Genomic DNA, 17948 nt, shown 5'->3' with positions numbered 1-17948 from the left:
ATGACACCACTGTCCTAAGTGTTCTGGAACAGTGGTTCTCAACCCTGGTCCTCTGGACCCACTGTCCTGCATGTTCCACATGTTCCCCTGCTCCAACACGTCTGATGCTAATGAACGGGTGTTTATAAAGCTCAGCAGAAGCCTGATAACAAACATTTGAACGAGGAGTGCTGGAGCAGGGAAACATCTAGAACGTGCAGGACAGGGGCTCCCCAGGACACGCTGTCCTGTCTTATCTGGAGTCTTGAACATCAACAAAAATGTTGGCCGAAGGCTCCTTTCTTTTCCTGTCATCACATGTCAACCCAGGCACTCGGTGTGTGTGTGTGCCTGTGTGTGTGTGGCGTGTGGTTGTGTCGGCCGGTGAGTAGACGAGCGTGCCTTCAGTATGGGAAGCGGGGGTGCCCGCCGGAGAGAGCTGTGCCCCCCAGCTCTCGTGCCCACCGCTGTGAGGCGGCGCCTCAGATAAGGAGGAGGAAGGGAGAGGCGTCAGAGGACAGGGAGAGAGAGGGAGATAAGCCGGACCCTTTCCATAACGGGGGTGGTTCATCTGGAACAAGAATGAGTCACAAGTCCTGTACCCACAATGCTAGATACTGTACGTGTCGGATAATCCAGTCCTCAGACGAGACAACACAGCGTACTGCAGAGGTGTGTCGCCTCAAACCTTGTTAGGAAGTTAAACACAGGACACACGGAGAAGGCAGGACGTTCTGGGCTTCTGTGTTCTCTGGGGCTGCGTTTGAACAGCGCTTCTCAGTTTGACCACACTGTTATTTTCCCATTGACGTGCATTCCGCTGTGGTGTATTCCTCTCTGATTTCATAAATCGGAGGCCAAACACACAGGTTTGTTATGCTAATTTATCATTGGACAATTTTCTGGTCTGGATGTCTGGTTTTGGTAATTTACAACTCATCAAATTGAAGTCACAAAAATGGGAAAACAAAACTGGACACCATCTGTTGTTACGGTTTCAGCTTGTCCAAACCGAATGAGGTCTGGCCTGGAATCAAACTATTCAGCATGAAGCCACAACACATCTTGATGCGGGATTGTCGTTTCTCAGAACCCAGAACAATGCCGTGAACGAGACAACCAAGAGCATCAAGTCTAGACAGACATCCAGACCCTGGACCCTTCCCCCTCCCCCAGCCAGGCCTCTCGGAACATATGGAGTCACTGTTCTGCCCAGCGTGTTCCTCTCCAGTTTCCTCCAGCACGGTTCCCCTCTATCAGTTGGCAGCTCCAACAGTACCCTTCCGTATCAGCCCACAGTGCAATCCATACACTTCAAACCCTATAGCCAAGGACCTGGGCTAGCACGTCACAACACTGCATTATCCAGCAGCCGGTTTTTAATCTGCGGTTGGTTTTCATTGGGGGCGTGGACGTCGTCCATCAAACCCTTCCATCTTCCATCCCGATTTCTCACACTTCCCCTCGTCCCCTCTCCCACGGTGGGTCTGACCGCGTTGGCACGACACTGTGCCCAGCGGAGATAGACAGAGGAGAGGGCGGCAGCGGGGGTGTCCTGGGGTATAAATACTGATAGTGAGGATGGGGTCGAGTCGCCCCTGGATGTTGCAGGGCCCAGCGTTCGGCTGGCAAGGCCCCCAACGGGGCAGGAGGGGGTCCCGTGTTATCGGCGCGTGGATAAGCACGCTCGCACAGAGCCGCGAGATGAGGAGCTTTTCCTAGAAGACCTCACTCCTATAGACAGCCAAGTAGCATGCCAAGTAGCATGTATTGGCAGCACAAACGATTTTTCCTACCAAACGCGATTAGCCTGACGCAAGTCTCGGGCACTGTTGATTTGAAGCAACAGTATCAGAAACGGACGGATAAAGTTCATCTTTGCAGGCAGAGTACCGCTCGTCCCCCCAAAAAAAAAATGTTGTCCGTTCCCTTCGTCAAAGCCTTTGGCAGAAAGACACAGGCCCTGAACAAGGCAAACATCTCATTGGATACGCAGCAAGAATGACTTCATCCGTGAAGCCTCCTCCATCTGAACATCATCCACCTTTCCCCCAGGGATGGGGGTGGGGGGGGGGGGGCTGCCCCGCCCCAAACCCGGCACCCCCACCCCTCCACAGCCAAAAGAATGAGCCGCACTCATTAAGCTGTGGTCTATGGAATGGAGACAACCATCCAGGAATGGCTGTAACAGGGAGACTACTTCAACATTGAAGCAATTTAGCCTTTGAGGCTCCAGCCTCCAGTTGGACTGGAAATGGGGAGATCCTTGAGATCTGCCATTCTGAGGTTTTTGTACAAGGAATTAAGGCTGGAGATTGATACTGGGCAATATTCCGTCACAAATCGTTTTCTTTCTCCTTCTTTCTCTCAGAGATGACTTGAAACTGTCTTTCTCACGGTGTCATTACGCACACGCGCACACACACACACCGACAGTCGGAGGCCTGAGGTTAATTTGGTTGGAGTCCGAGTCCTGCTGGGAAGTCAGGGGTCCCTGGTGAGTCGTAACATTAGAGCTGTTTGACAAACATGAGACAATGCTCAATTCAGCCTGGGTCACCCAGGAGCTGGGGGTCTCAATTAACACCTCTCCCCAGGATCAGGGTGGTCTGCCTGGGATGAAGCTGATGGGAGAGCAGGGTTGTAAAGACTACAGTAACCATAATGGGATCAAATTGAGTTTGCATCCAGTGTATGACATTGAAGTCGAAAACCAGCAAATTGTTGCTTGATGACAGGCAGACAAACACACACACGTTCCCACACACACACGTTCACACACACACATGTTCACACATACACAAATATGCAGGTGACTCAGTGTGTGGGCTTGTCATCACTTTACAACACACTTACACACTTACACACATTCACACACACACACACTCACAAATAGCTATCTTTTACACCCCCTTTATGGCTATCTGTCATGGCTATCTGGTCTTTGTCAACAAGACCACACTAGCGGTACATGATGTTCAGTAAAACATCTGTTTTACACCAGTAAAATGGGTCCAGCTCAACAGATAGATAGATATATCTCTTTTCATCTAACTCTGTTAAACCTTGAAGTAGAGGCATTTAGGAGCTGTGCTTGTGTGAGCCGTAAACAAACCCCTCCACAGATAATATCCAGGTGTTGCTGCTCGCTCTGAAACCTCAGAGTAAAAGGGCTTCTCTGACCCCGGTGCGGGTTGAAGAGGGGTGCCATCCATAGCTGTGATACCCAGGTGGGGTCAGGGGCGAACAGGGAAGGCTGTTGTGTCGATGAAGTCAACTCCTACAGAATGCTCATCAGCTGCCTCTGACTGGGGGAGGCACTGGGGCAAACCTGGCAACCCTACAACCAGATGGCAAAGTCTCGCGTTCGCATCATCATCGTGATCATCCTTGGTCTAACAGCCGTCATCATTATTACCATCGTCCTCAACGTAATCGTTGTTCTCATCCTCATGGCAATCATCACATCTGTTGTGCTCTCACGGGGCCAAACAAAGAGCCGATTTCAGACTCGGTGTCATCGTGTTCAAGGCTTCTTCACGTCCTGCTGCAGGGGCAGGTGTAGGTGGCAGGTGAGGACTGTGAAGGACCTCTGTGTATTCCTCCTTTGCTGGAGGCTGAGGTACAGACAGAGCTCGTCTCTGTTGACATGTTCTGCCCTGCAGGACATCTGCTGGGGTTGATGGTGAGCTCGTTTGGCCCAACACAGAGATCCTTTTTAAGCTGTCTGTCTGTCGCTGAATGAACAACACACTGCAGATCTCATATGGACTCGTATAGACCTTGTATTATGCCCAAAGCACAGCGCAAATATCACTGGAGAAAACCCATAACCTACTGGAAAATATTTCCATGTGGAGATCAAATAAAAAAAGCGAAAAGTGCATTCATGATGTTGAAAAGCCATATATTTTCAAAAAGTGATGAAGAGACTGTTAAAGTCACATTAGGGCAGAGTTGATGTTTGAGTAGGACTTCTTAAACACCTGCTTGGGAGCAGTTTAACGGCAACATTGCGTATTACACATATGATTACGACTACAGGGGTCATATTCATAAAAGATTAATGTCAGGTTAAGTTCACCACCTGGTTCGATGTCTTTCTTCTGCAGCAGAAGGAAGCCTGTCTCATTTCTCTACCCTGAAATTATCCTGCTGAGAAGTTATGTTACACTTTTAAACTTTGGGGACATGTTCAGAAAAGACCGAGAGGTGCGGAGGGGGGTGGGGGGGGGGGGGGGGGGAAGGAGCCAAGAAAAGAAGCAGGTGTTAACCAGAGAGGTTGTTCACGTTTAATGCAAACAGCCTGCTGAGATTACCTACCTACCGCACACACACACACACACACTCATGCATGAGACCCTGTTATACTCTTGTGATGACGATGTGATTAGGGAAATTGAAGAGATATCAAATGTAGGATACAGGAGATGTGAAAAGTTGGATATGGGACATGCAAAGTCAATGTAACAGATGTGAAGTTAATAGACTGTAGAATTGTAGAATTAGGCTATGACTTCTAAATTAATTTTGTTTGTTTGTTGGTGTTTAGTTTAAGAGGGTTTGGTGTGAGCGTTTGTACAAGGAAATCCTGCCACATAATAGAAAAACGTAAGCACGCCTTTAAATCTCTGCTTACGCTCTCTCTCTCTTTCACATTTACACACACAGCAGTACACAACACGGAAGTGTGCTTGTGGCTATTCCTTTGAAATTACTCTATTGTCCTGTACCTTTTGTTACAGAGGGCAGATCATAAATCAAGTTGTTGTGTCCACGGCTAACAACAGGCCTGTTTGACCGCAGCCTCCAGCCTCCCCCTGTTGTCTACTTGGGAAAGGGCCTCAGGACCCCCAGTAACCTGCACTCCAAGAAGCCTCACCTAACATATACACAGGCATGGTGTAGAAAGCACCGGTCCGTCGCACTCATCGCACGGTTAATCCTTAAACCAAACCCATTATCATGACCTAGCTGTTCTAGCACCATGACTGGTAAACAAATAGCCTGATTTAAGGCCCCTTGTTTGGGCTACCACCTTAGCAGCCTAAGGGGAACTGATTGGTTTACGGCTGTAGCTATTGTCCAGACACAATAAAGCTTATCTAGAAACAGCCCCCAGTAAAACCTCTCGTGGACTTCCTCACTATGTGCTTGCACGCCGTTATGGACGAACGTCCTTGGGTCGACCTGATGGAAGGTGATGGAGAGACTAGATAGCAGAGTGAGTAGGGATGCCTCGTTTCAAAGGGGACGTAAAGGAGTGCTGTCTGGCGTTGATGCCTCACCGCACATGTAACTGTGAGTTTGTATCAATTTATACTCCCCCCGTGCAAGCTGTTCACCTGGACACCCCTGAGGTTCTTCTCGTACGATAGATGACAGCGGTCTGCCGAGAGGTGGAACGAGTACACCTCTTTTCCGGAAGCTTCCCTGCCTCCTTGGCCCCCGCCTCGTCTTCCTCCTTTTCCTGTCAAGGCCTGATGGAGATCCTCGACGTACGCGTCTCTCTCCACACCCACGCGTCGCTCCTCCCTCGTCAACTCCTCTTCCGACACTGTAAACAACAATTTGGAGTTTTAAACATCCCTTTACGAACAAACGGCCGAAACGAGTTGCCACTGACGGAAAGGCCCGAAAGGAAACGCACAAACAAAGAAAAAGGCTGGCTGCACGTGTGCGGCAGTTTGAAGCGCGGCCCTCAGGAAGCCGGGCCTAAGGGTGTCAGCTGGTCTCCAGCTGCTCACAGTCGGTCCACGGGCCCAATTAGCACAGGTTCAAACGCAGAAACGGTGCTGCACGCACATACGGACACGGACAGAGGACACAGAGACACATTCATGCGTGTCTGTCACAGTCCCTTCTCCGCCTGTCATCTCTGAAGGTGGACAGGAGCAGAGTGGAGAGCAGGTATGTTCCAGGTGCACTGGGAGAGAAGGACAGTCATAAACCTACGTACACACACACACACATACAAACATGTACCAAACACACAGAGAAAAGATGCACATTGTCATCCATGCAAAAAGAAATACGTTTATTACAATACATTTACATCTGAACTTTCATTTTTTCCCTGAAGCTGTGGCAAAACACGCTCTATGGGCAGACATAATTCACTAGACACTGAATATGAATCGTTTGAATGTTTAAACTTGGATAATTGTATTAAAAAACTGAATTTGAATCACCTCATTTGAATTGGTAAGGTTGAATATTCAAGTTGAATGATTCAAATTCAAATATAAATGATTCAAAATCGGTTTCTAGTGACACTGATATTTCTGCCCATAGCCTACATTTCTGCTGATAACACTCCTCAAAGCCCCACAAAACATACACCACACAAACACACACACACACACACAAAGACAACTCTATGTTGTACACCTGTAAGCTGTTATTCTCAAGTGAGGAAGAATGATGAAACAAGGTCATGACTGCTCTCCTGGAACAGTTCACCAGTCAGTGTTGGGATGCATAGTTAGGCCAGGTGCCTCCTTCAGTACAGTGATGAGAGGGATATCTACTGACAACACGATCTGGAAGCTCTCTGTGGAGAGAGCTTCAACTTCACGTCATTACAACTGTCATATAGCCTAGCCAGTATTACACTGTACGTCAATGGCTTGGCATGTCTTTGTGGCTCTTTGAAGACTTGTCAAGTTGTGTTTTTTTGGTTTAAATCTTGTGTTTAAATATTTAAAAATGATGATAAAAGTTATTAATATAATAGTTTTGATCCCTTTCTTAGTCTGTGCTGCCATCCATTGCATCTGTGAGGGACCACACGGGTGTACAAACGGATATCCAACGATCCCCACTGTTTGTGTACCTTCTCCCATCCAGGCAGAGATGCAGTCACTGAGGACGACAGTGAACCCGGCGCCCAGGTCGGCGGCCCAGTCCACCCGCAGGAAGTAGGGCTTATCTGGGTCCGACGACACGTCGATCTGGCAGACCGTAGTGCTCATGTCTGCCCCCACAGCTCGGACCTGGGCCTGACGCTGCAGACCTGCAAGGGTGGACGAGAAAAACACAACACCATGAACACCCAAGGAGCTTCGGATGAGGGTCATAAACGCCACCATGATAAATCACAAGGACAAGCTCTACCCTTACTCTGTGTTTTTACCCGCAAAGAAACAGGCCTTTAATTATTAGCAGCCGCTCTATCTATGCGAGGTGGTTTTGTATCTTGTGTTTTATAGTACATACCGGACCCCAAGAAAATTATCTTAGGGATTGGACAATGCCTACTGGCCTAATAGTGTGTGTCTGTCTATTGTGTGTGTGTGTGTGTGTGTTTATGTGTGTGTGTGTGTGTGTGCCTGTGTGTGTGCATGCAAACACATTCTAATCAAGCAAATCACAAAAATCATCAGTTTTATAGTCCCGGGAAACGAGGCCACACTTTTACTTGATTACGTATGTCTTATGCCAGAAGCTGTGATTACAGCTTTCACGTGAGGTGAGAAGTGAGTCGGACATATTTCCTGCTAAGTACAAGGCAACTTGTGTACAGACTTAGAGAAAAGGGACGCTTAATTGGCAGTTGGCCATTTGGACACGTTTGAAAAAAAAAAGAAGAAAAGATAATTGGCCCTTTTGGAGTGGAAGCCGTAAGTTGCGACGCCCAAGGAGCAAGTCAAGGTGACTTCAAACCAGGGCTAGAACGTTGAGTTCTTTCGCCACACACATGCACATGCTGTCTGTCCGCACACAGAGCACCAGGTAGATTAAAGCTGACCTCAGGAGCCCCACGCAGGGTGTGGGGGTGTGGCAGGATTGAGGGGCAGAGAGATTAAGGGAGACGGAGGGACGGGCTTCAACTTTAACCTCATAAAGGGAGCCTGGCTATTCATTAGTTATGGTAACATCTGCTGTTCGGGGGACGATGACCCTACTGTAATGACAGAAGGACACTCCAATTAAATAAACAGAGCTCTCTCTCTCTCAGGAATGGAGACCAGCGCACTGAGACAGGCTTCAAAGCCAACTCTGGATACCTGACCATGCCCTATCCCTTGACTTGGACCCAATCTCTGGATCCCTAAATCATCACTTCAACTTTCTGCCTTTCACCTCCAACACTTGTCTGCCCCTTTCTCTCTCCCCCTCTCTTTGTTCTTTGATCCTCTGTTGGTACCTCCATTCCCCCTGCTCCTGTAATCACATTTTCTATATTTATAGTCTTTGATTCTAATTGCATTTGACAGTTCTGCTTCCCTTATCAATGGTAGAGTACAGCTGGAGAAGCAGGTTTGAAGCAGGTCCAATCCTCGGTTAGGGTCATAAGAAAATGTGATTACAGTAATCCAAAGATTAAGAGCGTATGTTTGCATTCACATCAGTAGAATGCATTTAACCCCCGTGCAATGTGTCAGTCAGCGTGGACTCAAGCAAATCAGCTCGCAGACTCATGATTGACAACCTGTGATTTGGTTGATGGATGTTGCTGAGCAAGCACGTCCAAACCCCTTCATCTGAAGCTTCAAAAAGGCTCTGTGATGCTTTCAATAAAAAAAATAGTGTTATTTTATTGTGCTATATTACGTTATCACTCACATATATAAAAAAAAAATGTTGATCTCTCAATAAAATCCATGAATCACTACCAAAGCATAACACAATGCTGACCTGACTGGTCAGCACCATAGTTCATTGTTTGAAGTGAAGTGACCGTTTAAGTGCTGTACGTTAGGTCAGGGTGGGGGCCTGAGGGTGGACACTGCCGTCATACAAATTGGACATCTCACCTGACAACCTTTGTTACATTTGAATAACACTGATGCCCCGCTTTGTTCTGAGGTTAAATGCCAAACTTCTTCCAATATTTGACCAGGTTTGCGACTAAAACAGCTGTACCAGAGGGGCCAAGCACTGAAAACATTGGTAACTTGACTTGCTAAGGACAAACCGTCCAGTACAAGCCTTGCAGCGAAGAACATCTGACTGACATGAATAATGGACCGCAGGGAAGCGAGGATCAGAGTTCAACACAGTGTGGTTCAGGGCAAAATGCTCAGTCACTCACAACCCCTTAACTGAGCGCAGTCAAGTGAGTGGTCAAACTGGTTGACATAAGGGTCCATGACTGAGACATAAAAAGTGCCATGGAAAAGAGGCCTGACCTTTTTTGCATGTCTCAACACACGATGTTCAGCAAGCTCCACTTCCCCAAACGAGCTGCTAGCCTGAAAAACAGCTTGACAGAAGGGCAGCGTTGTCCTGGACATGCATCCGAGGAATTTGAGGCTGTCGCACTGTACTGTACACACGGTACCTCCGTCTTGACATGCGAAGGCCAGAAGGTCCGATTTAAGTGGCCAAAATGTAAAGCAAGTCTGATTACAGACCAAAGCGGACGCTGTTGATATAGGAATGAGGTGATGATTGGTTAAAGCCTAACAGTGTGTTTCCACATAGGCGTGATAAGACATTGCCGTCCCCAGGTGATGGATGCGACTGAAGGGTGATTCACCTCTTCGGGTGCCACATAAGAAGCTGTTCCACAAAAGACTAAACCCCTTCACCCCTTTACCTAGACCTAACAAGCCGATAGCCTTGGCCTATTCTTAGGATGTGTTTTTCAGCTAGGTTTATTTATTGCAAAAAAAAATTGGCCTAAGCACAGCAACAATTAATCATCATTAAAAAACAATAAAAAGCTCAATATCTTTGGAAACAACCTCGGATAATCCTGTTCGAAGTCAAACAAATGTTCCCGTGTAGCCAAGCAACGAACACAGGACAAGCCTGAAGACTTGTGAAGCTCCTTGTAATCTATATTGAGCCGGCTCACAATACAGCTTTGCATAGAACTCAGCAGTAAGAAAGAGTTACGGTTGTGAGAACTGGGGTGAAGCCATACATAACCTCAGCCCCTAATTCAAGGTGCTTGTTAGAGATTAGTGGTTCCCTAATAACACAGACCACTGCCAACACAGCCACGGCTGGCCAACCAGCAGTGTAATTAACTCACATTCCCTATACTCATGCTTTGCACTAACTTGTGATTTGCTCATAGGCGGAAACATCAGAGAAAGCTCGTTTTAGGCCTACTGTATGATTCACTATGACAACAAAAGGAATTTACCGGGACCTTCTACTGAGGCCTCAACAACGGTACGGACTAGCATGAGTGCACACCAAGGACACTAACCTAAAAATAAGGGTTTGTTTAGGAAAGGTTAAGAACATGAGGCTAACAGAATAATCATGTCTTGGTGGGAACTGCCTGATTCCTAATCCAGCCATGTTACACATCTTGCCTAAGGGATTCCACAATCCATCTGGGAGCTCATGTACCAGTGTCTCTATTCCAAGAAATCATTGAAAAACATTATTTACAGCTAAATCCTATCAGCACGTTTGCTGTAAAATACATTGATTTATGTGTGGTTGAAATACCCCATCGCTTGCTTGCTTACTTACATGGCACAAGAGGAGTGTCTGGGACGCAAGGGTTGGGGGGGGAAGTGGGGTGGGGTGGATCAGAAAACATGGTTTAAATGTGATCAAGATGCTGTCACTTGTGCATGGCTGTAGGGAGGAGACCCATTGTGAAAACTTTCAGAGGGAAGTGGACCACAAGCATTTCAGTCTAACGTCAGCAGGGCACAATACTCCCGAGGCCTCATTTACAGTAAACCTCCAATGGCTCCATGACAGATTTCCCTTAACCCAACCTCTCCTTTTGCCTTTCCAATTACACTACTATTGAACAATTAAGACAACACCATCATTTAATGTAAGGCCATAATTTACAGCAATTATACTGTCAAAGTGCTCGATTCTAGTTTACGCCCACCCTAGTTGTCAAGTTATAACCCTTTTACCTAATTTCTGAATTTCATTAGCAAAACATGACGTATAGTGTAGCCTGTTGTGTGGAAATACAAACCCAAACATGCAGTTGTATAGCACAGTTGTTATAGCCAACTTCGGTTGTTGAATCCAGTTCAAATGTAATGATTTCCGCGTTCCTGAGAAACATGGGTTTAGTTTTGATTTCAATTCATATAATTTAGTCTGACGTCACGAATGCTCTGCTGTTGAGCATCAGAACTGAATTGTACACATTGTACACCAAGAAATGTTCACGTAAAGACTACACAATCTAATAACCCCCCGAACATTTAGTTTAAGCGTATGTGTGAAGAATTACACAAAAAAATCATTTTGATCTAGTGAGCAATATTGTTTGTTTTACTTCTTCAAGCAAACGCATGTACTGCGCATTTTAGCATGTTGCCTGACAAGCCCAAAAACATATTCAAGTGTTAGCCAATCACAGACTGCCTCCCTTCAGCTACGCATTACGTAAATTCCAGGGACGAAAGGGAAGTGTGATGTGGCTTTGAGAAAACCAACAACAATGGTAAGTTGTTGGCATTCAAACGAAATTAACCTGTTAGCTACATAATAACTCTAACCGTGGCAAAGCCCATGTTTCACTCCTTCACCGCTATTCACTTCATAATGCGATACGTCTTATTTGTTTTATGATGAAGCTTCGTAGTGATGGTGCCAGCTAAACAGTAGCAATCTAGCGGAAACTAGCAAGCGTTATATTAGCAGCTACTGTAGTAGTAGTTAAACATTTGAGGATTCCATTGAACGAACACTCTTGTTGTTGCTTGTCACAGTCTTATACCTCTCCCTTAATTGTACTGGGGTGCTTTTCTTACATTTAGACGGCGACATCCATGAAGTTGTAGCTTTTAGCTGTATCTTACAATCAACCCATTCTATGATAACAACCTTTGCCTTGTGCTGTGTGCAGCGGTGCCACGTCTACGATGTACAGTGCATGCACGCCACAGGCATAGGGCGAGCCAAGTGAGATTGGTCTGCATTGCGTTGGATATCACAGATGTGTAGGTGTCAGTGAGACACCTACAGTTTCTCAGTGAGAAGCTGGTCTACAGGTAGAATAGAGCTGGTAGCTAACTATTATAGCTAACTCCAGGTGTGATCGGAGCATGGCTTGTAGGGGAAGCATTATATGGATGCAGCTGACCTGTTGGTTGTTTTGAAGCTTATTACACTGGGACGTATCTGTAATTCAATATTGGTTGCGAATAAATGTAATTCTCCTTTTCCACCCGCGCCATTTGCCCTCTTCCACCCCTCTCCTTGCAGTCTGCCATTTTCAACTTCCAGAGTCTGCTGACGGTGATTCTGTTGCTCATCTGTACATGTGCTTACCTGAGAGCCCTAGCCCCAAGTTTGCTGGACAAAAACAAGACGGGGTAGGTACATCGCACAACGCCCCCCCCCCCCCCTTCCCAGCAACACCAAGTAGTCCGAAAGAAAGTTTGTGTGTTTCTGAACTAATGAACATGCATGGAGACCAGCCATTTAAATATTCATCATCATTACCATTGAGTCATTATATTTTCGGGAGGACACCATCCACAATATACTCTCTAATAAGTCTGGGGCATCAGTGGATATAGGGAGGATTTTCCCCTTAGGGAAATGCATCCTTTTGCTCAAGATTAATTTGTTGTCTTGAGTCAGTGTTTTTATTCCTGGTCTGTCACAACCCAATTTCTTGCACAAAATTTGCTTAAACTTTTACAAACAAAGGACGTCTCATGTAATTGTCCCTTAGAGGATAGCTGTGTTCATGTAGAAAGCTTTAAGCGAGATCACAGCCTGCAGAAGCCGTCCTGCAACATAGTTCCAAAACAGCGATATTTCGAATGGAATGCGGAAAACCCTCTGGCGAGTTAGGGACCGGGTTCATTTGCATCCCGTGAATGAAAAACAGCGTCCCTACTGACAAAAACACAAAGGAGTTGCCGGTGTGGACTGTCAACTGGGAAAGGAGATATCTTTTATCATCCTCCACGCCTGGAATGAGAGTTCCTACAAGGGTGCGGATGTGGCCTGCCTGTCTGTTCGCTCGGCACCACGCGGTGGACGATGCCCTGCTCCGGTCTCTCTGGCCCGCGTTATCGTCCAGTGGTCACCGCGGTGACCGAGGGAAGCCTGGCTCCCTCCCACGCCGGCCGCTCATCCTCAGCGCCTGGCCCCTATATTTAACCCCTCTAATCCTCCACCACCACCAGTCAGGCCCACACTAGGAGCCGGGTGATAACGACTGTGGTGCTATATCGGGAGCCGAGTGTTTTCCGACGACGTTTGGATCTTTTGTCTTCAAAAGGAAAAGAGGGTTAGCCTGGTTCGCGTAATGGTTTTGTAGACTCGCTCGCACAAATGTGGCCTCGGAATGGGTTAACGCAGGTTGCAATAATGAGAGGCTGCATCGATGCTTCACGTGGTTGAAGGTGTAAATATTTAATCATACCAATTTGTTTGTATTTACTATTTTCTTTAGGCTCCTGGGGATTTTCTGGAAGTGTGCCAGAATAGGTAAGTCAGTTGGACTGTGAATAACATTGACGTACATGCTAAGCTGTCAAACCCAAATGAAGTCCCTCCCTCTCTTTCCTTTTCCTGTGCAGGTGAGCGGAAGAGCCCTTGGGTGGCCTGTTGCTGTGTCGTCATGGCGTTCAGCATCTTGTTTGTACAGTAGCATGACACCTAGCGCAAGGATCTGAAAAGGGAAAAACAAAGACAGACCACGGACTTAAAAAATAATCCAAGAAGCACAACCGAAAATCCAGTTCCAGTCACCTGGATTGTGGGGGGGATACCCATCGCCGCCACAAGTCATGGATGTGGGGAGAGGACGTGGGAGGGGCTGGGGCCAGGAGGGTCGTCGTTGCCCCGCAGTGTGAGCAACTTTCACCATGGATTCTGTTGTGTCAGGGCCAGTGTTTACACCCGTCATGTTATGTAGGACCAATGTTTCCTCTTCTGTATCATGAAAACAAACTGTCTTGTGGGCTAGGGGTGGTCCAAGCAATTCACGCATCTGTTTGTTGTTCTTAAACCTGTTTTGTAACACTTTTCTTTTTTAATATCGTCATCAACTAAGTAAGCCCTATCCAGTATGTAAGATCTGTAATGTCTTATAATCAGCTATTATCAATTTCACAAGTAGTTTTGTGTCTGGGAATGGAAATGCGTGATCGACGTGATCTGGCTGTCTGTAGTGCGGACTGGACGGTATCTGTTGTGTATTTTAGGATACTCATTTGCAGCGATGATATACTTGGATGTCGGTGAGGGTTCCGGATCAAACGAGCTGGTTGCGACCAGCCGAGGGGCTTCATTCATGTCTTAATGTTCACCTCAGAGAGCAGTGGTGGTTTTTACAATGTGTCATTTTGGCGCTATTTATTAAATAACCGTTTTTTGAAATTCTCCATATGAAGTCTGGTTTATTTGTTTGCGTGTTGTGGAGAGCCCATTATGAACTGGATTGACACTCGTTACTCCTCCATTACTGAAGAAGTTCTACTGAGTCATCCAGCTGAGAATGTTTATTCAAAACATTTACTGTATGGTGTGTTTGAGACGTGCAACCTGACTTTATTTTGGGATGATTCATGGTCTAAGACGTCTTTGGTCTCCCACATAAAACCTCAACGGTAAACAGTTTATGCTTTTGTGTGTAATAGAATATGACTTTACGGACACTAACTTTGAACATTCCTCTAAGTATAGGTGAGTAGGTGGACACTTTTACAACCTAAGACACCGTTTTACCGGCAGTGACTGCTCATGGCCTGACCTGTTTTAGTGTGTATCTGTTTCGGCCCACATCGGTCCAGATGACTCTTCAAGCGAAGCCTGCCAGTAATGCAGTGATGATCAGGCCCGTGACGAAGACACTGACCACGGAGGAGAAATGAACTCAAGTCATGTGCTGCTATCTCTAAGAGGCCTGATATGGACCTGGGGAAGCAGTTGTGTGCTAGTGAGTCAAACTGATGAATTGGTTCAGGATGAAAGGAAAACCGCATGTGAACTGAGGTCATGTTGTTGATAGTTTGTCGTTTATTGGAGTGTGGAAATAATTATCCTCGTGTCTTCATGGTGGCCCTGCTCAGTCAGATATTGAGGTTCCAGTCTCTAAATGCCTAATTCTTTGTTCATTTTTTGGGATGTCACTTGAAAATCATGAGAGAGTCACAGATTTTGAGATTCATGACATGTAAATGATCTCTGATGTTTGGTTTATAGTTCGATAGCTTGATGTCTGCCAGTGACAAGAAGGAATACTTGGCAATTACTTTATGATTGGTTGCCAAAAACAACACTAATTCATATTACTTAGTATACATCTTAAAGAGAAAGAAACCCAACTATAAAATCTCTATTGACTCTTGGTAATGTATTTTTGTTGGCCAGTCTATATTTACCTACAGGGATGCCACATGGGTAAGGACCATAGGGAATACAAGAAACTACTGTAATGTCATGTTTAGTGTGTTTAAATGTCATTTAAACACACTAAACATGACATTACAGTAGTTTCATTACTTAGAGCCTATCACAACAGACAGTGCATGTTTCAGAATTCCCAGAAACCATTCAAGTTGTACAATGTTAAACTCAGGATAAGTTTAAGATATGAATTTGGTTACACTGTTAAGCCCACTGGACTTGACTGTACAGAGCGAAACAGACGTTTGGATGTGTGAAGAGCAAGGTAACCACAGCTGTTGAAGTTCCTCCACGGTGGCTCACATACTGATGATGACAGAACGAGCTGAGAGCACAAAGCTGTGTCTGTCGCTGTTGGGCTCATGTTAGCGTTCTGGATGCTGCTCAAGAAAAAAAATTGAAGAAAAGAAACTCTGTACCATGTCAACCGTGGATAGAAAAGCACACACCGCATGCAATGAATATTTTTGGTGAGCTCTCTGGTCGCGGTTGATCAGTTTTAACGATCATCCACCTCACTTAATACACTGGATTTCCTGTTTCATCGTGGCTTACAAAAACATAAAAAATTTATTGTAATTTGGTACTTAATGGGGCCTCTTGCGGTATAAACTCAGATGACCTCCTGGGTTATGAGAGGTAAAACACACAACCAGGATAAATGACAGCAAGCAGTGTCATGGAATCGAGTTACAACTCTCCAAAGGCCCGGTAGTAGGGTCACGTTCTCTCCATGTGTCTCCTGACTGTGTTTGGTGGATGAGCGTGCCGACGCCATGCATCTTTGACCGCTTAGGGCCAGTTGTGATAGTCCAATCTCTTCCCAGGGGGAGGGGAGACTTGCCACAGTGTGTCCATGTGGGGTCCGGGTTGTGCGACACCAATAGTAAACATCCTGTCGACTAAAGCTGGACTACTTCAAAGGAAATGTAGCTTATACATTTTTGTCCCACCGCCTGAGAAGAAAACAGGAGCTTGTGCGGTCCTTCACCTCTCCGGAAGGCTGGAGAGGCCTTGGAGAAAAGAGAGGGAGAGAGACAGAGAGAGAGAGAGAGAGAGACAGAGAGAGAGAGAGAGAGAGACAGAGAGAGACAGAGAGAGAAAGAGAGAGAAAGAGAGGGAAGGGATGGTTCAATCCTGCAGTTCTGACATGTTCCATAGAAGTGAGCCATACAGCATTGGTGGTGGTGTGGTTGGAACTCATCTGCTCATATCTGTCCTACAGTGAGACAGTCTGTCTCTCTTCACCTCTCTTTGACCCTGTGTTTGTTATTGGTGTTGCTTTGTATTTCCTCATCTGCGGGTCGGTTGTTTGTTCGAGCTGTGGGCATATTTTGCTCTTGTTGTGGTATCACATGGGCTGCCACAGGCAGCTAAGTCTGCAGTAGACTTCTCCCTACTGGAGTCTTAGTCAGACAGAAATGAACACAAAACGTCAACAATATCCTCCCTGTGTGTTGGGTTGACGTCAGTCCTGTGGCCCTGCCTTTGTTCCATTTACACGTATCCATGAAAAGCTCTGCTGACTTTGGTTTGCCTCGGAGGAGGAAGGGGGGGGGGGGGACAAACGCAGGGGTGACAGGAGGGCTGTGGCCAACTGGAACCCCACCGATATCTGCTGTGCAGGGTCTGTGAGTTGCCTGATTACTGTGTGTGTGTGTGTGTGTCTACAGTAATTGTGTTTGGGGGAGAGAGAGAGAAATCTAGAGTGAGTGAAGGGAGTTTAAGATGAAGAATGGCTAGCCAGAGCAGGGGTCGCTGACATAGATGAAGTTGCTTCGTTACAATACGAGCACAAAGAGGATCAACGCCGACGACCTCTACTGTACTCTACTTATATTTTACTTATTGTATATTTTATTTTAATTGTATTCCACTTAGTATTGCTAGTTTATGTATCCTTAGTATAGTTAGACCACATATTTAAATTTAAGATTCCTATATGTTTACTGTATGCACCTTCCTGCCAAAGCAAATTCTGTGTCTGTGCAAACTTTCATGGCGAATAAATCCCATTCTGATTGTGATTCTGATTCTGTAGGTCACTTTCAACTCAATGTCATTGATCTATCAAAAGCTCGGACCCCACAAAGAATGGAAGGGAGACAGCGAAAACAAAAGTCCTTCAGGGTAGCTCCCTACGGCCGCAGAAAAATGGGGCAGCGAGCAGGTCCTCCGAAGACAGGATCGCTCCCAGGACGATTTGTTCCGGTCCATTCTGCCCTGGGAGGGAAAAGAAGAAAAAACGGTCTTCGCATGCTGGGCTGGGGCGCTGACTCAGCACTCGCTGGGAAGGGCTGTGGTGAACCTTCAAAGCTCACCTGACCCGGTGGCGCCGGGAGCACCTACGCCCCCCCCCCCCCCTCCCCCCCCAATGCCTCCCGCTGTGGAAATCTGTCCTCAATCTGGGTCACGGCTCCCCAGACTACAAGATAGATGCTGGGAACGAGATACTCTGTTTCTGATTTAGCTTTTTTTTCAGTCAGCCCACTCTGTAACATGTCAAGTCTACAGTGACTTCCAAATACAACCGAGTTACAAAGAGAACACGGCTCATTGAAATTTGACGTCCGATTTATAGCATTAACCCTGATGGAAAACGACAGTGAATACATGTGTCAAAGCAAATGAAGATCTCTCTTTGGATTCGAACTTATGTG

General features: G+C 46.3%; 2 protein-coding genes across 3 annotated transcripts in view; one reads left to right on the top strand and one right to left on the bottom strand.

Moving 5' to 3' along the window:
• Positions 1-11180, bottom strand: part of LOC124486538 (DNA repair protein XRCC4-like) — a 28694-nt gene extending 17514 nt beyond the window's left edge. For both annotated transcript variants that reach the window (XM_047048219.1, XM_047048218.1), the window contains exons 1-3: positions 10886-11180; positions 6815-6994; positions 5325-5536 (exon numbers count right to left, since the gene is read on the bottom strand). In XM_047048219.1, the coding sequence (XP_046904175.1) occupies positions 5325-5536; positions 6815-6953 (351 nt within the window). In that variant the 5' untranslated portion in view covers positions 6954-6994; positions 10886-11180. The remainder of the gene's footprint in view (positions 1-5324; positions 5537-6814; positions 6995-10885) is intronic.
• Positions 11181-11273: 93 nt separating this feature from the next.
• On the top strand, positions 11274-14259 carry LOC124486539 (protein kish-A). Its single transcript, XM_047048220.1, has 4 exons — positions 11274-11362; positions 12127-12236; positions 13331-13365; positions 13458-14259. Exons 1-4 carry the CDS (start codon positions 11360-11362, stop codon positions 13526-13528), a joined length of 219 nt encoding a protein of 72 aa, XP_046904176.1. The 5' UTR covers positions 11274-11359; the 3' UTR covers positions 13529-14259.
• The last annotated feature ends 3689 nt before the right edge of the window (positions 14260-17948 follow it).

Source organism: Hypomesus transpacificus, chromosome 24 (assembly GCF_021917145.1).
Source record: "Hypomesus transpacificus isolate Combined female chromosome 24, fHypTra1, whole genome shotgun sequence".
Classification (NCBI taxonomy): Eukaryota; Metazoa; Chordata; class Actinopteri; order Osmeriformes; family Osmeridae; genus Hypomesus; species Hypomesus transpacificus.
Note: the sequence above shows the minus strand (reverse complement) of the source record. Positions and strands in the feature narration are given on the sequence as shown.

Bases quoted from the DNA above. Each gene is read 5' to 3' on its own strand.
- LOC124486539 (XM_047048220.1), top strand. The intron at 12,237-13,330 runs GTAGGTACATCG...TATTTTCTTTAG, and splicing joins CTGGACAAAAACAAGACGGG to GCTCCTGGGGATTTTCTGGA. The intron at 13,366-13,457 runs GTAAGTCAGTTG...TTTCCTGTGCAG, and splicing joins CTGGAAGTGTGCCAGAATAG to GTGAGCGGAAGAGCCCTTGG.